This window comes from Lathamus discolor, chromosome 2 (assembly GCF_037157495.1).
Source record: "Lathamus discolor isolate bLatDis1 chromosome 2, bLatDis1.hap1, whole genome shotgun sequence".
Taxonomy (NCBI): domain Eukaryota; kingdom Metazoa; phylum Chordata; class Aves; order Psittaciformes; family Psittacidae; genus Lathamus; species Lathamus discolor.
The window spans coordinates 159,681,713-159,705,074 of NC_088885.1; the positions used below are offsets into that span (position 1 = coordinate 159,681,713).

Sequence of the window (23,362 nt, forward strand, 5' to 3'; positions counted from 1 at the left end):
TATAACTCAGTGTAAGGAACACCATGCTATTAAACTGTCAGGAGCGCTTCCCATCTCTCCGCTCCCCCAAACACAGGGTCTGGCACTCGAAGGGAAAGGAAAAGCTGTTGTTTTTGGTCTTTAGATAAACTTTGTCAAGTGCTGCAAACACAGAGCACTGAATAAATGCGTGAAGGTTCAGAGGCGATGAGCACACACAAATCTTCCACCCTGCCAGCCCCCGTTATCATAAAGCAAGAGACAGTGATATCTGTAGAATCCATCCTTGTGAAGGTGGATGAGTTATGGGTAGAGTTCATAGACCAGACCTAGTTTTCATAAAGCAAGAGACAGTGCTATCTGTTGACTCCATCCTTGGAGGATGGATGAGTTATGGCTAGAGCTGAAAGATGACATAAGAATACTGACACACACCAGCTACTTGGGCTACTGTGGCAGGGGAAGGAGAGTACAGCAAAATAAGACCTATGGAGCCAGACTGAGAACACCGGGGCTGTTCAGCCTGGAGAAGAGAAGCTGCGTGGAGACCTCAGAGCAGCTTCCAGTGTCTGAAGTGGGCTGTGAGGATGCTGGAGAGGGGCTCTTCATCAGGGACTGGAGCGATAGGACAAGGGGTGATGGGTTCAAACTGAAACAGAGGAGGTTCAGGCTGGATATAAGGAAGAAGTTCTTCCCTGTGAGAGTGGTGACCACTGGAACAGGCTGCCCAAGGAAGTTGTAGGTGTTCCATCTCTGGCCACATTCAAGGCCATAATGGATGGAACTTTGAGCAACCCGGTCTAGCGGAAGGTGTCCCTGCCACATTGGACTACGTGATCTTTAAGGTCCCTTCCAACCCAAACTATTCTATGATTCTATGAACCCTTCTGTGGGTATTGGCTGCTCCACCTGGCCATGGAGAAGACATCCTTCCTCTGCTTAGCAGCTCTTCATGACCCTGGGGATCTGAAGCCCCTCTATCTCCTCTTCAGATTGCACAAACCCAGGTCTTCCACTCTTCCAGCCATCACTTCTCCCCTGGGCTCTTGCAAGTGATCCAACATTGCCCTGAAAGCTGCCCCAAAACCAGAGCTGCTCCATCTAACATCTCTCCTGTCCACATCCTGGGGGTTTCACCCCTTTTCTTGCACTCCAGCAAGATGCTTGCTGCCATTGGTGACAGCTTCAATGCTGGGGGATGGTGCTTATGGCAGAATCCCCCTCAGGTTGGGTCTGTGTAAGCTGATTATCCTGATCCAGTCATTTTGGAAAAACCCACTGCCATTAGGAAAGCTCTTGAGCAAGTCCAGCATTGCTGACTCCAGGATATGCTTGGTCTACAAACCCCTTAGCTCACTTTATGGCCTTATTTTCCATGCTTCCAAAGGCTGATCCTTGCCCATCCTCCTCCAGACACAGCACCAAAGCCAAGGATTTAACAGCTCACAGGTAGGGATACAGACATCAAAACAAGCCATATGGATGCACGCTCATGACCATGCCCATATCTATTTGCAGAGCCAGCAGTGAGGAGAATGCTGCAGGTTAGTCAGGCACTGAAAATCTGTCCTGAGCAGAGCTGAGTTGCAAAAACACCAGCAAACTGTCCCCAAACTGATGCTGAGCATCCCTTAAATGCTCTCAGAAGGGTGATCACCTGAAATTGATGCTCCATCAGCTCCGTGCCCCCTTGGCCACTGCAGCATCCTGCAGCATCCTCATCTCTGCCATCTGCTGGTGTCTTCATTCAGCCCCAAGTGGCTGGGGCAGCTAATCCATGGTTTAAGCGACATCTCTGCCCTCCTCCCTGCCAGCAACGATGTGCAGGAAGGATTTATCCTCACTGGCTATCCCTCTCCTGCCATTTTCTCTCCAGCACCACTCACAACTTGCATGTGAGTATCAGGGGAAGTTATTTAGAATCATGGAATGGTTTGGGTTGGAAATGACCTCAAGATTGTCCAGTTCCAATCCCCTGACATGGGTAGCGACACCTTCCACCAGAGCAGGTTGCTCCAAGCCCCTGTGTCCAACCTGGCCTTGAACACTGCCAGGGATGGGGCAGCCACAGCTTCTCTGGGCACCCTGTGCCAGCGCCTCAGCACCCTCACAGGGAAGAGCTTCTGCCTTATATCTAACCTAAATCTCCCCTATTTCAGTTTGAACCCATCACTATCGCTACAGTCCCTGATGAAGAGAACTCTTTTACTTCACTCTTCATTCAGATGTTGCTGTTTGCTCCTGGTTTTCCTCATGCATTTCAAACTTCCTGGAGCCGCTCAGCTCTCCTGACCTGCACAAAGCTCCTTCCCTTCCTAATCCTGTTCTTTGGGAGTTTAAAACTACCCAGGATGTCCTGTAACGCTCTGCAGGCAGTTTCAGAGGCTGAAACAAGGTTGACCTCTCAATAACACTATTTATTGCTTCTCTTCATCCACCTTCCCACCGTACACTGAACAACTTCAGCATTAAATTGCCTCATTTAGAGCATCATCCATGAGCAGGCTCATCTCTGCACCCTTCATCCTTCCAGCAAAGAAAAACAATGACACAAACCCATCAGCTTTGCCTTTCCCAGCTTAACTGTCCCCAAATCTTGTCAATAAAGCACTTCAGGAGCAAGAATATGCGACCCCAAGTAAAAACTCCAAAGAAATACAGTAAGCACAGTTAAAAGCCTGCTCTTGCCACAGAGCCACACTTGAGGCATCAAGTACAAGAGGATCTGAAAGAGGAATTGAATTGAAGCTAAATGTAAAGGCAGTAACCGTGTTGGAATGCTTGTTCACAGTCATCTGCAGAATGATCCTCCCAGCTTTTCTTAGGTCAATATTGAACATAATTTGTCGAGCATCTCAAATAGGCTTAACCTCGTGGTGGCGTTAGGAGGCTTTGCTCAGGTTAAAACAAGAAACAAGTTTAATGGTGCATCTCTTAACTAAGCCTCAGTTAAGAACAACCTCAATTTTCTTTAATCTTTCATTTCTTCTATGTTATTTTCCCTTCAGAGCTACAGTAGAGCAAGAAGAGTTCAGGGATGTGCTTTGGCACAAAGGGGATGCCCATCGCCTCTGCATCTGAGCCCCTGTGAGGCCAGAGGATGAGTCACAACACATGGGGTGGGAATAAGCAGCTAAAATCCAACCTCAATGCTGAACATCACTGGACTGTGGACACAGACAGGGACAAACCTTTGCTGCTCACCTGCTCTAGCAGGGCTCTTGGTGCTCAGGTCTCTGCTCCGGCCGGGGGTGCTGGAAGTCTTGGAGAGCTTATTGGCCGACACGCGGTACATCACACCGCCGATGCAGCGGTAGCCTTTGCTCCTCCATCTCTGCTGCACGTGCTGGGACTTGCCTCCATGAGATGATGGGCGAGCTTGGATTGATAGTGGGGATCTGCAAGAAAAGATAAAGTCAAGGTAAGCTCAAATTAGGGAAGATATTGTGGATTTGGGAGCAAACCATCAGATGCCTGAGGACGGAGGTGGTGCAAGGAGGAACCAGGGATGCTCTTGCTGTAGACAGGAGAAGATCTGATTCTCAATGATTTCATAGAATGGTTTGTGTTGCAAGGGACCCTAAAGCTCATCCAGTTCCAGTCCTTGCCACAGGCAGGGACACCTTCCACTGGAGCAGGTTGATCCAAGCCCCTGTGTCCAACCTGGCCTTGAGCACTGCCAGGGATGGGGCAGCCACAGCTTCTCTGGGCACCCTGTGCCAGCGCCTCAGCACCCTCACAGGGAAAAGCTTCTGCCTAAGAGCTCATCTCAAGTCTCCTCTCTGGCAGGTTGAAGCCACCTCCCCATCTTTCCACTAGATCCACAGACCCTGTACAGTGGGACAGCAATGTGTCGGGATAAGACAAGAGGGAATGGCCTCAAGCTGCACCACGGGACGTTTAAATGGAGCTGAGGAACAATTCCTGCCCCAGAGGGTGCTCAGGCATTGGAACAGGCTGCCCAGGGCAGGGCTGCAGGCACCGTCCCTGCAAGTGTTCACACAGCGTGGAGATGAGGCCTCAGTGCCATGGGTCAGTGGTGGCCTTGGCACTGCTGAGAACGGCTGGACTGGATGAGCTTAAAGCTGTTTTCCAACCTGGTTGATTCTATGATCTACCACCAAAACCCACTCTGGTTCACAACCTGGTACCTCCTGCACCATCCCACCTCCTTCCTAAGCAGCACAGAAGCAGGCAGCTCATTCAGTCCACACGCCGTTATCCAAACAGCCAAAATCACATCTCCACTATCACTCGTCTCCCTCATTTAGGGCTAATCCAAACAGTAATTTGTTTATGCAAATGAGAGCTCTAATTTTGTATTAGTCCAAACTAAGGCTCATAATGCTATTAGCAGAACGTACATAAACCCCGCATTACCGCAGCCTATCTGTAAATGAAGATCCCACTATCCTATCAGCAGAATGCAAACCCTGGAGAGCATTCCCTGTAAATGAACATGTGCTGCAAAGGGAAAAAAGGAGAACTGGAAAATGGAATAGTTACATTTCTTAATGCTGAGCCTGACAGGCTCTTCATTTCATTGGGCTGTTGCCACTGGCTACCGAGCTTGAACCGCTGCCTGGTTTGTGAGGAGGGGATGGGGTTGTATAAAGATGCTGCCCAGGTTCCAGTATCCCCAGGGTTTGGTCCTGAGGGACTGCTCCAGAGAGAAGCATCAAGTCTTAATTTTACACAACCAGGTTACTTGTAAAGAGCTATGGCGGTGGCATCATGGTAGGAAGAGAGTGATGAAAGCAGGGACATTAGGGCTGTCCATGGAGCACACGGCAGGTCATAGCAAGTTTCTGCAGTCCAAGATTGCCACCATCACTGGCGACAGGACCTGGAGGAAAGTCTTAGGGCCATAATGCAGTGAATAAAAATCATATCAAGTACCTAATGGCCAGCAGGTTGAGGGAGGGGATTCTCCCCCTCTACTGCACTCTGGAGAGACCCCGTCCCTGCAGTCCTGATCCAGCCCTGGGGCAGCACCAGAGGGATGTGGAGCTGCTGGAGCGAGTCCAGAGGAGGCCACGGGGATGCTGCGGGCTGGAGCAGCTCTGCTCTGGAGCCAGGCTGAGAGAGCTGGGCTGGGGCAGCCTGGAGAAGAGAAGGCTCCTGAAGGGGAGACCTGAGAGCAGCTCCAGTGCCTAAAGGGGCTGCAGGGAACCTGGAGAGGGGCTTGGGACAAGGGCCTGTAGGGACAGGCCAAGGGGAATGGCTTGAACCTGCCCGAGGGGAGACTGAGATGAGCTCTGAGGCAGAAGCTCTTCCCTGTGAGGGTGCTGAGGCGCTGGCACAGGGTGCCCAGAGAAGCTGCGGCTGCCCCATCCCTGGCAGTGCTCAAGGCCAGGTTGGACACAGGGGCTTGGAGCACCCTGCTCCAGTGGAAGGTGTTCCTGCCCGTGGCAGGGGTTGGAGCTGGATGAGCTTTAAGGTCCCTTCCAACCCAACCCATTCTGTGATTCTGTGCTTCCATGAAAATCCAACCAATCCCAAGTGGTGCACAGCCCTGGGGGCTGCTCATGCTGCTGAGCCCAACCAGTGCTGGTTTAAGCACCAGCTGGATGAATCCCTCCACTCCTCAGGCTATTTATTTCCCTGTTGCACTCCCTCAAGGCACTGACGTGGCTGCACACTCCCATACTCCTTGTTCAAGTGTCACCATTTATCAAGAGTTATTACCTGGTGGCATCTGACCCCCGGGATGTGAGCAGAGAGCAAGCAGGGAGCAGTTGCTGAGCAAACAGCAACAGCTACAGAGCAGAAAACACTTGAGCCTTTTATAAAGTGATATTATAAAGGAAAAGGCAGTGTAAGAGAAGAGGAGCAGAGATGTGCACAGAAGCAGCTCTGCTCTCTGGTAGTCCTTAGTAGGGGTCAAATCCTAAGTGTAAGGGATCAGGGGCCCTGTATTGGCTGTTAGGGATGCTCCCGTTGGGATTTTTCAAGGATTTTGGTGGAAAGCATCAAAAAGCATCTCATTCCACACAGGGAGTGGAGCTGAACCTCCTCCAATAGGTGGTTGTTGCGTTTTTGAGGTAGATAACTGAAGCTTCTGCAGAACATCTACCCAGGTTTCCAAAGCCCCAAGTGCCACTGGACTCAAAAAGGGCTCAGCCTGACCATCTCCATTTCTACCTTCTGGGTGGTAGAAGCATCCAAACAGGGATATCCTGAGGACACCTCATCCTCCACGGAGGCTTTGCACCAGCCCAGCTCCTCAACTGGAAACCCTCCTATCCAAAAAGTCAGCCTTAATGGGGATTATGTCCTCTGAGGGCTCTGAAGGGCCCCAGTAGCCCAATTTAAATACCTTCTCAGGGGTCTTCATTCTTTGTAGCCGGACTTATTCCCTTTAACCTGGCACAGGTTGCCCAAAGGGGTGGTGGATGCCCCTTCCCTGGATTCCTTCAAGGATGTTGATCAACAACCTGATTTAGTGGAAGATGTCCCTGCTCACTGCAGGGTGGGTTGGGCTAGATGACCTCTGAAGGTCCCTTCCAACCAAACTATTCAATGGTTCTATAAAGATATTCCCAATTGAAGGTAAAATATGTTTTATATCACAAAAGCACAGTGGAACATGAACCCACATCAGGTTCTGGGCAACCTGATCTAGTGGAAGATGTCCCTGCGCACTGCAGGCTGGCTGGACTAGATGACCTCTGAAGGTCCCTTCAACCCAGACTGTTCTACGATTCTGATTCTGTAAGATATTTAAAATTGAAGGTAAAATACGTTTTATATCATAAATCACAGTGGAACATGAACCCATATTGAAGAGATGGGGGAAAACCTAATTGACCAAGCTTCACCTGTAGGAAGCTTCTATCTTCCTCTTAAGCCAAGCTGTTGCTCCAACCATTCCATAGCCCCAGCACAACCTCAGCTCTGTGTCCCCTCCCCATTAGTGCCATCCAACCCAATGTCCATGGGGAAAAGCCACCAGCATGGGGATGAAGGGAAGGATGACTCTAATGGAGGGCAAGGAATCGCTCTGAACCCACAGTGGCTTTTCATCGGCAGCGGTGTCACTGCTCTCTGTTGAATGCTTACCCTAATGGAAAGGACGGCCTTTGGAAATGAACCGTATTGAGAAAAAGAGGCTAAAATTAATGAGATAATAGCCAGGCCAAGGCCCTGAAGAATACACCAGCCCCTCGACACGAGGGGCTTGTAATTCCCTTTCTGCCGCACAAGCCCGCGGATCTAAAGAGTCCTCCCGTCCATCCAGAAGCCCCGCTCCGGCAGGAAATTTCATTAACGTTGGAAAATAGGAAAGGTATTAAGCGTGGATAATGAAGGCCAGAGTGTGAACAGTGCCTTAAGATAGTCTTCTTTCTAGCCTTTGTAATGGGAGGCATGAACTTTCCCTTCAAATCCATTTCTAATCCATTTGAAATACTACAGCAAATTATCTTCCCTTCAGCCCGAAAGCGGCCAGCCAATTTACTCCGAATAGAAGTGACAATGCTACAGAATTTATCGCCATAACCTTGACTACACAAGGTTGAGGGTTGTCTTTTCCCCACCCTCCCCCCCGGCGTGGACAGAGGAAGACAAAGTTTTAATGAAAAGGGAGGTAGAGGAACGCTATAAAAATGTTTAAACCCAGCGTTGTGGTTGTTGGAGCTCCGGAGCCAATGCGGGACCGAGAGCGATGGGAGCATCAGAGGAGCTTGTGCTAAAAACAGTACAGAGGGAGGGCCTGGAGTGATAAAAGGCTGTAGGTTGAGATCTGGGCTCTTTCTCTTTCATCCTTCAACTTCGGGTTGCTCTCAATGAATCTGCCCATTTCATGCTGCTGTTTTGTACATGCTCAAGTTGACCAAGCCTGATTTTCCTTATTCTCTTTCCCATGATTAAACATCCGGCTGCTGTGTGCATCTTAGAGTCACATTAGGGTGGAAAAGCCCTTTAAGCTCATCCAGTCCAACCATTCCCCAGCACTGCCAAGGCCACCACTAACCCATGGCACTGAGGCCTCGTCTACACACTGCGTGAACACTTGCAGGGACGGTGCCTGCAGCCCTGCCCTGGGCAGCCTGTTCCAATGCCTGAGCACCCTCTGGGGCAGGAATTGTTCCTCAGCTCCATCTAAACCTGCCCTGGTGCAGCTTGAGGCCGGTTCCTCTTGTCCCATCCCTTGTTCCTTGGGAGCAGAGCCCAGCCCCTCCTGGCTCCATCCTCCTCTCAGGCACTTGTAGGGAGCCATCAGGTCCCCCCTGAGCCTTCTCTTCTCCAAACTGAACCCCCCAGGTCCCTCAGCCCTTCCCCATCACCGCTGTGCTCCAGGCCCTGCACCAGCTCCCCTGCCCTTCTCTGCCCCCACTCCAGCCCCTCAATGTCTCTCTTGTAGCGAGGGGCCCAGAACTGAACCCAGGATTCGAGGTGCAGCCTCACCAGTGCCCAGTGCAGGGGGACAATCACTGCCTTGGTCCTGATGCCGCACTGTTTATTTCCTCCAGTCTTCTCTGCAAGACCAAATTCACATCTCTTAGGAAATGGAAATGTTTCTTCCAACAGACTGGTAAACCCAGCAAAAACTGGACCAAGAGGGAGAAAAGGGCTCAACAAGACAACGTGGAGTCAATGGTCAGTTAATGCCCAGCTCCATCTGCTTTCCTTTCCTCCAAATACAGCAAAGCTGCTCAGAATGGAAGAAAACTACCAAAACTTCAGCCAGGACCCAGCAACGGCTGCCGCCAAAATACAGACCCTCTTAAAGTGATCTATAAAGAGCAAAAAAGAGGGAGATTTCCAAGCCAAAGTAGACAATGAGTGTTAGCAACAAGGATGACTCATTGCAGTGTGCAGCAAGAACTATAGGAGACGCTCAGATTTAACACCCCTGTGCTATGCACACAAGTGTGCATGCATCATGGAACCATGGAACGCTTGGGATTGGAATGGGCCTTAAAGCTCATCCAGTTGCAACTCCCTGCCATGGGCAGGGATACCTTCCACTAGACCAGGTTGCTCAACACACAAGACCATCTGATCCCAAACCCCCCCAAACACCTGCATAAACTCACCTATATAAGACTTCTGAAGGTCCATTCCAACACAAACTACTCTGTGATTCTGTGTTTGAAACATATGGAGTATCTGATGTATATATATTAAACCCAAACCCAGAGCAGAGCAAGAGCATCCCAACGGCGTTTCAGCCAACTGAAACGGAGAGGATTTCTTGGCGCTGACGGCAATACAAGGGGCTCTTAAAGGATGGTTTTCTTTTCCTACTGAATATCTTCTTTAGGCTTAGCTTATTTTTCCTGGAAGTAATCCTTACATAGTAAGAAATCACATTTGCATGCTGGCATTTGATTCTCGAGGAAAGAGAGGATCAGAAATGGGGCAATGGTTGTGGATAGCAACAGGGAGGCAGGAGGGAACTTGTCCACCCAAAGCCTTTCACGTGGTGATCAAAGCCCTGATTTGGGAATGATAGCAAAAATAATGGAATAAATATCACAATATCCTTGTTCTTAGCATGAAACAGAACAAAACAGAGGATTTAGGCTTAAAAGTGCTCCTCAAACCAAGCAACCCTCTGAGCTGCTGCACCAGTTCCGCTTGGAAGCTGTAAGTCTCTATCCTTACTCACGAGCTGCTTTAGGACCCCAAATCCACAGAAATAAAGCAAGTAATTCCACTAAAATGTTTGATTTCTGGACTTAATATCAACACGATCATTTTCTTCTTAAAAAAAAAAGCTAAAGTCTCAAATAGACACTTTAAGACCGGATTTATTTAAAGAACCTGATTTGGACTATTCAAATAATTCCGTTCATTGACTGTGATAATAAGAGTTGAAAAAGTGATCAGAAAGAAAAGCATATGAAATCATGGATCTTCTGCACTTGGCCTCATCAAGCTTCATGAGGTTCACATGGGCCCACTCCTCCAGCCTCTCAAGGTCCCTCTGGTCCCATCCCTTCCCTCTAGCGCATCATTATCTTCTCCCACTGGATGGCTTCACTTGGAAGCCATTTCAGCTCCACGCTGGCATTCCCCTGCATTTCCTGCTTGCTTCCAAGAAAAGTCACAGTGAAGGATTCATCCTGCACTTGGCAGCCCTGCAGTGTTGGGCTTATGGACTCACTTGACAAGGGTGAACCCATGTGCCAGGGAAAGCACTTCTATCATGCCAAGACCTTACAAAACACAGGGGAGATACAGTTCTCACCTCAAGGAGCTTACAGCAGTGTTAGAGAGCTCTTCTCCCTGCCCAAAATCACTCCTGTTTGCTAAATCACTGCTTCTGTTTCCAACCCCATTTATTCCTGTAGAGAGATGAAGAGCCTGGCTGCAAAACCAGCTCCATGTGCCATGGATGGAGAATGGAGGAAAGCATCTGCCTCATGACCTGCACCGAAGGACTGGTGTGGCCAGAAGGGGAGGGCAGGGATGGATCAGGCCCTTCCAGAGCATGAAAGAGGGCAATCTGGAGACCACTGAGGTCCCCAGAGAGCTCTGAGGTCCCCAGCCTAAGTCAGACACGGACCTGCTGGTGGATAAGAAGCTCCCCATGACCTGGCAGTGTGTGCTTGCAGACCAGAACCCTCTCATGTGCTGGGCTGCATCGCCAGAGCATGAGCAGGAGGTCAGGGAGGGGATTCTCCCTCTGTGCTGCAGCTACTGGCTGTCCCTCTATATTATATATACCCTGTGAGAGGTATTACACCACCCACCTCATTTCTTCTTGCCATAAACCTTCCAGACCCACAACCAGGCTCCAACATGGCTTTTCCTCTATGCTTTCCATCACATCAGCTTCACCCGTAAGAAGGTTCTCCATCAGTTAAACGCATCTTTGCTGAGCTGCCAGCAGGACAATGTTCCTCTCAGCAGGATGCTCCTTCTGCCTGTAATTAATGTTCCATCATCATTCCTGAAAGCAAACAGCTGCTGTGGTCTCAATCACTCATCTTCTTGTGGTTCTCGCTTTCCCAGTGTAACAGGGATTTCTGTATGGTGCTTCTGGCCAAGACTGCGTCTGCTTCAACAACTCTCCTGTTCAGGTAAGGACTAAGCAGGTTTTGGCTGAGGTTTCCTGCTCTGCTGCCTATTCCCCCCCATTCCACTGCTTCTCCTATCTCTGCACATCCCCTTCTTCACACTTTCCAAAACGCCTACAATAATCATAGAACGGTTTGGGTCGGAAGGGACCCAGAGCTTCAGTTCCTCCTTTATCCTACATCTCCCTGGCTGCTTCAGTTAGAGTCATAATGCAGTTTGGGTTCGAAAGGACCTTAAGATCACCCAGTCCCAACCCCCTGCTATGGGCAGGAACACCTCATACCAGACCCTGTTTCTTGTGCTTAGGCTCTTCTCTTGCACACGTCCAGAGCTTCCAAGTGGTTAGATACCATCTCCTCATCCATCTTCTGACTAAACCCAGCCTAAAGCAGCTCTGCTCACCCCTAGTTCAACCTGAAACCACCCTGTTTGATTTGCCTCCAACAACAGCCCTGATCCCACACACAGAGAGCAATGGAAGGATCTTCTGAAGCATTGCCAAGTTCTCCGGCAAGGTCTGAACTATCAAACCCTCCCCACTGCAACATCAACCTGGAGGAAAGACGAAAAACCTGTTCTACAAGACGTACTTGCCCACATGAAGCTGTTTTCAAGGTAGGTCAACTTGCAGCCTAAACCCCATGAGAGCATCCCGTTAAACCGCTTAGGCTAAGAGGGAGAATGGAAGTGCTGACACCCCCTAATACAGAGCTTTCCACCCGCTGCTCTAATGCTGCAGCAGCTCAGTCATTACACCAGGAAGCCCTGGGCCCATTGTCCCATTAATTAGATTCCTTTTACCCCCATTAGCTCTGACAATTGGACAAAGTTCATTAGGGTTTAATTCTGATGAGCTGAAATGGATCTCTTTCAGCACAGGAGACAGGAGGTGTTACCAGCTTTAGCACCATGCTCCAGTCAGTGCCCACGCTCAGTGTGACACTGTTAAGGCAGCACCAAGTCCCGTATCCACGTGGGATAGGACATTAATGCTTAATCCCTCCAAAGCAGCCTCCTACCACCCTCAGTGATGGGCTCTGAAATGAGAAGGAAAGCAAGAGCAGGTCATAGACCTTGCCCTGCCCTGGCACACAAGTGACAGTTCTTCATCTGCTCATCTCAGAGCTTAGTAAATGGTATTTCAGATGTCTGGATGTGCTCCAAGAGCTGCAGTCCTGCACCTTCCCCCCTTGCTTTTCTAATGCACAAACCCACATGAAGCATGGTGCAAACACCCAGCACCATCACTGCTCTGATGTGCGTTTCCATCCATCATCTATGGAGTTCCATCCACACTGTGCGAAGCTCATTTGGAAAACCCTAAACACCAGGATATAGCCTAAACAATGGTAATTGCTGAGGATCAAATCCATTTTCAACCCACAACCCACATTAAAAAGCAGCCAGAGCCATCTGCATCACCTTCAAACCCAAACCAGCCTCGACTTTGGCTGTTTTCCAGGCACACATAGAGCCAAATCCCATCGGAGGCTTTCCCTCCTGCCCGCTTTCCAAAAATACCTGCCATCATTGCTTTTTCCAGCAACAGCTTCTCTTTAAATGCTCTTTTTTCCTCATGCAGGAAACAGTAATAATGCAAAGAAAAGCAAGAAGAGCTGATCTATTTTAATTAAAGCAAACTAATAGCTCAGCCAGGCTGCAGGGCTCAATGGGAAACCAGAGCCAGGCACTGACTCAGCATGGAAGAGGTTAAAGCAGTTCAGTGGGGCTGTGCTAAAGGGAATTATCCGCTGAGAAAACACCAGCTCCCGGCTGCTCCTGGCTATAGGGGCTTTTATAGGGATAGATACACGTCCATAGCAGGGAGATATTTACGATTACATGTAATTTACCTACTAAGGCATAGAAAACAGTGTATAAATGCTTCAGATTCCCTCCCCACCCCCTCCGGGAATTGGTTTTGTTGCCTTTATATTACCCTAAGGAATAAATAACATGTTTCTACTGCAGGCTTATTCCTTCGAATATAAAGCGGGGAGTTGTTATATATCCATGTATACACCCCATACAGTGGCCTATAAGCATCTTTTACAAGCTGACCCACAAAAGAACCACAGCAACGCTGTCAGCTCTGATTCCTTAGCATGATCTTAGGCAGAAGCTCTTTCCTGTGAGGGTGCTGAGGCGCTGGCACAGGGTGCCCAGAGAAGCTGTGGCTGCCCCGTCCCTGGCAGTGCTCAAGGCCAGGTTGGACACAGGGGCTTGGAGCAAGCTGCTCCAGTGGAAGGGGTCCCTGCGTGTGGCAGGGGTTGGAGCTGGATGAGCTTTGAGGTCCCTCCCAACCCAAACCAGTCTGGGATTCTGGGATTCTATGAACTCGCAGCATCCTTGCAATCAAGTGATCCAGGGAGCAAATATAATAATACAAGTGTTGCATATGCCCAGATAAGTATATATACACATACATAGCTAAACATACATATTAGATTATAAATGATTTCATGTACATGTTATAAATACTGATGAGTCACAGGATCATAGAATCATAGAATCATAGAATCATAGAATAGTTTGGGTTGGAAAGGACCTCAAGATCATCCAGTTCCAACCCCCCTGCCACGGGCAGAGACACCTCACACTAAACCATCCCACACAAGGCTTCATCCAACCTGGCCTTGAACACTGCCAGGGATGGAGCACTCACAACCTCCCTGGGCAACCCATTCCAGTGCCTCAGCACCCTCACAGGAAAGAATTTCCTCCTTATATCCAATCTAAACTTCCCCTGTTTCAGTTTGAACCCGTTACCCCTTGTCCTGTCACTACAGTCCCTAATGAAGAGTCCCTCCCCAGCATCCCTATAGGCCCCCTTCAGGTACTGGAAGCTGCTATGAGGTCTCCACACAGCTTCTCTTCTCCAGGCTGAACAGCCCCAACTTCCTCAGCCTGTCTTCATACGGGAGGTGCTCCAGTCCCTTGATCATCCTTGTGGCCTCCTCTGGACTTGGTCCAGCAATCATGGAATGGTTTGGGTTGGAGGGGACCTTAAAGCTCATCCAGCTCCAACCCCTGCCATGGGCAGGGACCCCTTCCACTGGAGCAGCTTGCTCCAAGCCCCTGTGTCCAACCTGGCCTTGAACACTGCCAGGGATGGGGCAGCCACAGCTTCTCTGGGCACCCTGTGCCAGCGCCTCAGCACCCTCACAGGGAACAGCTTCTGCCTAAGAGCTCATCTCAGTCTCCCCTCAGGCAGGTTCAAGCCATTCCCCTTGGCCTGTCCCTACAGGCCCTTGTCCCAAGCCCCTCTCCAGGTTTCCTGCAGCCCCTTTAGGCACTGGAGCTGCTCTCAGGTCTCCCCTTCAGGAGCCTTCTCTTCTCCAGGCTGCCCCAGCCCAGCTCTCTCAGCCTGGCTCCAGAGCAGAGCTGCTCCAGCCCTCGCAGCAGCTCCGTGGCCTCCTCTGGACTCACTCCAACAGCTCCACGTCCCTCTTGTGTTGAGGATACCAGAACTGTACGCAGTACTCCAAGTAGATCTATATATAAAGACAAGCACATGTATATGAAGACTTCAGATCTACTTCCAAGTGAAAAAGACCTGACACTTCTGAGAGCACCAGTATACAGAGACTCACCAGGCAAACACTTAAGGAAGTCTGCTTGGACGTGGTACATACTGTAATGTATAAAAATGATTCAAAGGCCCCCATCAAGGGACAATGTATTGGTTAGCAATACTAATTGCATTGCCTACATTACAAATGACATTGCTCCATTATTAAAGGGTCGGGACTATTTTACGTGCTCACATCTATTCAATTGGTATTTGGATCAATGGATGCATTACAAGCTTTGCCTTTAAGAGCCTAATAAACAACAAGATGGAAAGGGAAATTCACCAGAAGATGATGCTTTTAAAAATCCATTTCTAGGGGAGCTGCAGGGACTTTGGGAAGCAGGTTCCAACCCAGCCAAAAGGCTGGGAATGAAGGAGTCGAAAAGGTCATGAGAGCCCTGAGCAGAAGGACTTGGTGGCGTTGGGTGATGAGAAGCTCCCCACGACATCTAAATTTGCTTTATTTCTGATCTATTCAGGGTTCAGATACTTAAAACTGCAAGGCCATTTGACAGGGTCAGGATGCTCTAATCTCTGCAGTGAGGTAGCACTATGGATATGTAGCCAAGAGCTTCCAGCACGTGTTCCCATTGCTTTCTGAGGGCTGGCATTTGTTTTCTTAAGCCTGGCTCCCTGTGAAGGATGCGTGGAGACCTCAGAGCAGCTTCTAGTGTCTGAAGGGGGCTACAGGGATGCTGGAGAGGGACTCTTCATCAGGGAGTGTAGCAACAGGACAAGGGGTGATGGGTTCAAACTGAAACAGGGGAAGCTCAGGTTGGAGATAAGGCAGAAGTTCTTTAATGTGAGGGTGCTGAGGCGCTGGCACAGGGTGCCCAGAGAAGCTGTGGCTGCCCCATCCCTGGCAGTGCTCAAGGCCAGGTTGGACACAGGGGCTTGGAGCACCCTGCTCTAGTGAAAGGTGCCCCTGCCTGTGGCAGGGGTTGGAACTGGATGAGTTCTAAGGTCCCATTCACAACCATTCTGTGTTTCTATGATTCTATATTAAACAGTACTGCTCCCAGGGCAGACCCCTGAGTGATGCCACTTGTCACTGGTGTCCCAGCAGGGACTGTGCAGTGAAATTAGGAAAAGGGGGGTCCAGCACAGAAGCAGAATTACGTGCAAAACATTTGTGGCACTTGTTGGGAAAGAGGGGCTGTGAACCTACACAGCACATCAGGTCCTGATGCAGGAGGCATATTCATCTCTCATCATCCTGTTACATAGGATTTGGACGGCTCTGAGGTGTAAAATCCACTGGGCCACACCTTCAGCACATCAGTGCTGTGGAGTGACATGTGTGTGTTCAACGTGAACGCAAAGACCAAACAAATTCACTGCCGCTCTCTCATTAAAACGGAATTAGCCACCAGCCTTTCCCAGGCAGGACTCGTACAGAGCTGTCTCCCTCTGCTGGCATCAGACCCAGAGCAACTCTTGGCTCTGGAATGAAAGTAAAATGGGAACAGCTTCCTAAATGAACCCCAAACTGGAATCCAGCTCACAGCAACGACACCACCCTCCACGGATTTGTTAAGGTGGGATGTAACTTGCATTTACGGCTGCTTCCACGGCCCTCTCGACGTCACCCCTATCTGTGCAAGGGTGGATGAAAAAGGATTTAATGATGCTCTAAAGCACAAGCTCACAAACAAGCAGGTACCGATTCGGCACCTTTAGCTCATTTACTCACTCAGGGTTTGGTCCTTGTAAGGGTCCTTGGCCACCACCTCCAACCCATGTATCTCCGGTATGTTTAGAGCAAAAACTAAAGCCATCATGTTTGGAACCAAAGGTTCACCTGACTGAAAGGAAAAAGAACCAACCAAAGAGATGTGCTTCTGGCTTTATAAAGTGCTGACACCAGCACAAATGGACAAAGCAACAGCTGGAAGAGCTGAAGCTGGAGGGACACCTCCCTGGGTCTCAGCAGGCTTTCCTGAAGAGCAGGAGAAGTTGTGAAGGGCACCTTCTCCTGGAGCGATAGCACTGGAGCAAGTGAGTCCTCAAGGCACTCACACAAGCTGCTTGCCCTTGTTTCACAGATGGGAAATGAAGGCACAGCTTCCCCCAAAACAGTAGAATCATGGAATGGTTTGGGCTGGAAGGGACCTTAAAGCTCACCCAGTTCCAACCCCTGCCACGGGCACGGACCCCTTCCACTGGAGCAGGGTGCTCCAAGCCCCTGTGTCCAACCTGGCCTTGAGCACTGCCAGGGATGGGGCAGCCACAGCTTCTCTGGGCACCCTGTGCCAGCGCCTCACCAATCCCCTCCACATCATTGCAAAGTCTCTTGTCTCCTCTTGTCCAGCCCAAAAGAATCACATTAAAACTATATATGACCAGAGGACCATAAAAGACCACATGGCCACAGCCAGGGCCAAGGAGGGAAGAAACGAAATGTGAAACTGCAATAGCAGAGCAATTAGATCCCAGTCTGGATCCTTCTGAAATCAATACGGAGACACTAAAACTGATGAGGCCGACTTGGTGGTGCCCCAACATCCTCAACATAAGGACATGGAGCTGTTTGAGCAAGTCCAGAGGAGGCCACGAGGATGAGCAGGGACTGGAGCACCTCCCGTATGGAGCCAGGCTGAGAACACTGGGGCTGTTGAGCCTGGAGAAGAGAAGCTGCGTGGAGACCTCAGAGCAGCTTCCAGTGTCTGAAGGGGGCTCCAAGGATGCTGGAGAGGGGCTCTTCATCAGGGACTGCAGTGATAGGACAAGGGGTGATGGGTTCAGACTGAAACAGGGGAAGTTCAGGTTGGAGATAAGGAAGAAGTTCTTTACTCTGAGGGTGCTGAGGCGCTGGCACAGGGTGCCCAGAGAAGCTGTGGCTGCCCCATCCCTGGCAGTGCTCAAGGCCAGGTTGGACATAGGGGCTTGGAGCACCCTGTTCTAGTGGAAGGTGTCCCTGCCCATGGCAGGAGGTTAGAACTGGATGATCTTCAGGTCCTTTCTAACCCAAACCATTCTGTGATCTATGACACAAACTGGGGAAGATGGGGCTGGGGGCATTGCTACTCTCCCTGTCCCCAGTGGACACAAGGGGTCTCCAATTAGAGCCAACACAGGCATGATTACCCAGGAAAGCAAGGAAAGAGGAGGCTGGAGAAGACAGCGCAGTGGCTATAATTTATACTCCCCTGCCTGTACTTTATGGCTTTCTTAATTCGGCTCCTGCTACTATTAATGTAGTTAATGTTGAGATTATATCTATTTTCTGGCGTCAGGCAGTGATTTATTCCAGCCATTTTTCCGGTGCCGGCTCCCACGCTGTTAAATCAAGCGACTTGCCAATTAAGTGCTGAGTGGGGAAGTGGATGCAATCTTAACAGATCTCTAACCACAAATTAAACAGGGGGCTCCTTCCGTGTGGTCATGTGCAAGGCCAAAGTGCTGAAGCTTGCTGAGCTGGACAAAGAAGATTCAAACAAGCCCCAAAACAAAGAGGGAGGGAAGCAAAGCATCACGGAGAAGAGAAAAAATGAGTCGCTGTTCCCAGCAGGATGGTGCTTATGAGAGGAAATCATGGAATCAACCAGGGTGGAAAAGACCTTTAAGATTATCAAGTCCAGCTATTCCCCAGCACTGACAAGGCCACCACTAACCCATGGCACTGAGACCTCGTCTCCACGCTGTGTGAACACTTGCAGGGACGGTGCCTGCAGCCCTGCCCTGGGCAGCCTCTTCCAATGCCTGAGCACCCTCTGGGGCAGGAATTGTTCCTCAGCTCCATCTAAACCTGCCCTGGTGCAGCTTGAGGCCGTTTCCTCTTGTCCCATCCCTTGTTCCTTGGGAGCAGAGCCCAGCCCCTCCTGGCTCCATCCTCCTGGCCGGCACTTGTAGGGAGTGATCAGGTCCCCCCTGAGCCTTCTTCTTCTCCATCTAAACAACCATCCTTGGGTTCCTGATGCTTCCTGGACTTGAGCTTGAGACAACCACCACTCAGCAGTGAAAACCAGGCAGCAGGGAGGAGCATGGGGTGAAGAGGAGCAGGGAAGAACTTCTTATATCTCAGCTCAATCTCCCCTCTGTTTAAACCCATTCCCCCTTGTCCTATCCATACATGTCCTTGTCAAAAGTCCCTTCTTCTCCCCAGATACAAGGAGGGGACCAAAATGCCTGCAGAGCATCATCATGGGCATCGCTGTCTGTAAGGACACAGCACCATGCAGAGGAGCATGTTCAAGAGGTTCCCCTTTGGCAGGTGACCATCAGGAACCACAGAAATAGCTGAAAACCCATTCTCCTGGTTATATAGAATCATAGAACAGTTAGGGTTGGAAAGGACCTCAAGATCATCGTGAAGAGGCAATGACAGCTCTGCTGCTTCCCAGCCTGCGACTGGACCATTAGCAATCCTTTCCTGCATCTCTTATCTGCCTCGAGAGCCATAATGAAAAGCAATACATGAAACTAAGAGCTATGATTAATAATAGTGAAGAGTTGTTGTGATAACAGCTCATGATAAGTGGTGAATCTGTTTATGGTCCTTGAATATTGAGCAGGCATTCAAAAACATTCTGAATTAAAAGGGGAGGAAAAAGCCAACATTTCTACATAGGGCAGTAGAGAAATTCCAAAGATCCCTGTGCTGGAGCTGTACCTGTGGCCAGGAATCCAATCAAAGGGCAAGAATAACCAGGTAAGAGGCTGCAATGTGTCCTGACAGACAAAAAGCCACCTACAGGGAGGGCCTGGAGCAATTCTTGCCAGCTGCTGACATTCAATCTGAGGGTAACACCATCCACAGCTCCCATCATAAATAGTCCATCAACGAGGAGAAATGACTTTGCGAGCAACAAGAGGATCGTGTTCCTGGGTGGCACTGCCTGGCTCTGCAGTATTAAAGGCAAATCTCCTGCTTGATGCCTTGCTTTGGGAAGCTCAAATTGGTTGCCTGGCACAGGAGGTGAAGCACAGCAGTAGAACACAGACTGGGAGGTGATTTACCATCATTGTAAGAGGCCAAAATACTGGGCAATGTGTGTCTGCAGCACAGAACCCCCCTGTGCTGGGCTGCACCCCCAGAGCGTGAGCAGCAGCTCAGGGAAGGGATCCTGCCCCTCTGCTGCATGAAGGGGAGACCTGAGAGCAGCTCCAGTGCCTAAAGGGGCTGCAGGGAACCTGGAGAGGGGCTTTGGGCAAGGGCCTGTAGGGACAGGCCAAGGGGAATGGCTTGAACCTGCCCGAGGGGAGACTGAGCTGAGCTCTTAGGCAGAAGCTCTTCCCTGTGAGGGTGCTGAGGCGCTGGCACAGGGTGCCCAGAGAAGCTGTGGCTGCCCCATCCCTGGCAGTGCTCAAGGCCAGGTTGGACACAGGGGCTTAGAATCATAGAATAGTTAGGGCTGGAAAGGACCTCAAGATCATCCAGTTCTAACCCCCCTGCCATGGGCAGGGACACCTCACACTAAACCATCCCACACAAGGCTTCATCCAACCTGGCCTTGAGCACTGCCAGGGATGGAGCACTCACAACCTCCCTGGGCAACCCATTCCAGTGCCTCACCACCCTAACAGGAAAGAATTTCCTCCTTATCTCCAATCTAAACTTCCCCAGTTTAAGTTTGAACCCGTTACCCCTTGTCCTGTCACTACAGTCCCTGACGAAGAGTCCCTCCCCAGCATCCCTATAGGCTTGGAGCACCCTGCTCTAGTGCAATGTGTCTCTGCCTGTGGCAGGGGTTGGAGCTCGAGGAGCTTTAAGGTCCTTTCCAACTCATGATTCAATTATTCTATGATCTTACAAAGCAATCAAAAACCCTAAAGAGGCTGAAACACAGAGAAGGGATCTGGAAAAGTTGGTACCCAACTTCTGTCTGTCTCCAGTGGAAGCTGTACCTCGCTCCGTAACTGCCACATGCTGTGATGCCGCATGATTATCCTCATCATTACACACAAATGAAGCCCTCAAGTATCAGCAAGGAATACACTGAGCAGGACTTCAGAAACTCCTTTTCAATCTTGGTATTAAAATAATCCCCATTCACCTACAGCAATAGGTAACCCAACAACCTGATGAGTGTATTATCCTCAGGGTTTGCATAAAAAAGGGATAAATTCTTTGAGTTTAGCTGACAAAAACCCACTCACATAAAGGCACTTCTGGCAAAGCCACTGCGGTCACCTTCACCGCAATGGTCTTCATCTTACTGCATCCAATTGGTGAGATTAGCTCTTAAATACTGAGGGAGATTGGGCTGGTAGGTTTGAAATATGCAAGCAGTCTAAAACTGTATTGATTATTGTAAAGGTATTTTACTACCACCCTTAAAACAGGCCTAAAAGTGGTATTTAAAGCAGTGTTTAATGATGTGAGTTGGCCACACGGCAGCGCGCACAGCAGTGGAGTTTGACTTCTTTCTTCTCCCATTTGAAGTCTCATGCAGGTTCCTTTTGGCCACATCATCACTTCTCTGGGGGGAAGTCCACCAAGGGTTAAGTGCTGCACAAAGCACAAAGTGAAGGATGTCTCTGCCCCAAGAGATACAACATCGTAACTCACTCGTTGCACCCGGTTCTCGGCCAAACACTCTGCTCCATTGACAATGTATTTTAAATCACATATGGACATTGATCCAATTAATGCAGCTCTTGCTAGAGCAGATGATTTCTGAGCCTCCTCCTGCCCACTGCGTAGTCCTGGTTGCATTTAACAGGAGCTCAGAACTTGAGGTCAAGCTCAGCTTTCCCCTCTTCTCCTCCTGAAGGAACACACGAGTTGGTTTCTTCCCCACTGATGAACACTTCTTATCCTTCCTGCTCAGCTGCTTGACAACACCCAACTGTTGTATATGGGATCCTCCCCTGCGTCTGAATGGTTTAGTTCCTGTTAAATCCCATTGGGATATCCTGCACACACACCCCCGCTCCCCCTTGTCCTGCTCTCCACAGCGCCAGGACTGGCAAGCTGGAGAAGAGGCTTGCACTAGTTCTCCAGGGCAAGTGGTATATGGACATCACGGCCTCATATCCTTCTAGTGAGGAGATGCCAGGAGTGTGGCAAGGAGCTGACACTCCAAAGGGCTCAACAGGACACTGTGGGGATGGAAAAGTCCAAGAATGGGAAGGAAAAGCCCCCCAAAATCAGATGGGTTCATCTATAGATAAGCAACATCCCAGCCCTCAGCCCAACCACCACCAGCTTGAAACAGAGCCCCCAGTGGTATCCAATAAATATTCCAAAGGCTCATTTAACCCCATTCCTACAAGGATACACCTCAACACCTCCGTACAATGTTGAAGCAACGCTTTGTGGGTTGACAGAGGCGGTTTCACACAGAGCTCTGTCATGAGAATATCCAGTGTTCATAGGCAGAAACAAGTGACCAGCCTCTCAGCAGCTAATGAGACCTTCCACCATTGCTAATCACACTGGTCAGGCTTCATTCCCCTTCTCCCTTCCCACATCTCTTACCTCATTCCTCACAACACGTCTGAACAGGTCCTTTGAGTTCAGGCAATACTAAAGGAGCCAAGAAGCCCCAGGACACGTCACTTTGGTGACAGGACAAACCATCTCTATTTATCCAGAATGTCATTCCCTGCCTCCTCCATGGCTGACGAACGGAGGGAATCACAGAATCCCTGACTGCTTTGGGTTGGAAGGGACTTTAAAGCTCATCCAGTTCCAACACCTTCCACTGGAGCAGCTTGCTCCAAGCCCCTGTGTCCAACCTGGCCTTGAACACTGCCAGGGATGGGGCAGCCACAGCTTCTCTGGGCACCCTGTGCCAGCGCCTCGAATAGACCTAAAAAGCCTCAACCTAAAATCATATCAACCACCCCAAATCCTTTGAAAGCAGCTCCAAATGAAGAGCTCCACCGAGGCTGTCAGGCCCCTACTAAGCTGAGGCTACAGCACCTTGCTTGTGCGAGGGGGAACTTGGCCCATTTATTAGAATGATGAAAGCAAAGAGATGTGAAAATTGCACTCCTTGGTTAATGAGCAGCCAAAGGGATGGGTAAGCAGCACTGCCGAGCCTGCTCATATTTCCTATAATCAGCAAGTGGTTTAAATTGAAAACCCCCAACTGAATCAATATTTACTGCATTGCAACGAAATGAATAGTAATAAGTCACTAAAGCTCCTTGTCCTGTTTCATAACATAAAAAATTATCAAAATGAGCAGAGGCACAGAGCGACCATCACATTAACTTTTACAGCACTCGGGGACTCGTAACGGGCTCTGCTCATCAAATCCAGCGTTCAAAAACCTGCTGGAGGAAAAGCCTGCTTCAGCAGCGCCAACGGACACAGGGAAAGAGCCAAACAGGAGCTGGGAGTTTCACACACGCAGGCAAAAAGAGTCCCAGCAGCACAAAGCCCAAGTCCCCGGGCAGCAGCGGGATCGGAGCTGCTTGCGGAAGCAATTTAGAATCATGGAACGGTTTGGGTTGGAAGGGACCTTAAGGCTCATCCAGCTCCAACCCCTGCCATGGGCAGGGACCCCTTCCACTGGAGCAGCTTGCTCCAAGCCCCTGTGTCCAACCTGGCCTTGAGCACTGCCAGGGATGGGGCAGCCACAGCTTCTCTGGGCACCCTGTGCCAGCGCCTCAGCACCCTCACAGGGAACAGCTTCTGCCTAAGAGCTCAGCTCAGTCTCCCCTCGGGCAGGTTCAAGCCATTCCCCTTGGCCTGTCCCTACAGGCCCTTGTCCAAAGCCCCTCTCCAGGTTTCCTGCAGCCCCTTTAGGCACTGGAGCTGCTCTCAGGTCTCCCCTTCACACAGCAGAGGGGCAGGATCCCCTCCCTGAGCTGCTGCTCACGCTC

General features: G+C 50.0%; 1 protein-coding gene across 3 annotated transcripts in view; it reads right to left on the bottom strand.

Moving 5' to 3' along the window:
* ZC3H3 (zinc finger CCCH-type containing 3) overlaps positions 1 to 23,362 on the bottom strand; it is a 165,152-nt gene that overhangs the window by 56,800 nt on the left and 84,990 nt on the right. For all 3 annotated transcript variants that reach the window (XM_065669073.1, XM_065669072.1, XM_065669071.1), the window contains exon 5: positions 3,184 to 3,377. In XM_065669073.1, coding sequence (XP_065525145.1) covers positions 3,184 to 3,377 — 194 coding nt within the window. The remainder of the gene's footprint in view (positions 1 to 3,183; positions 3,378 to 23,362) is intronic.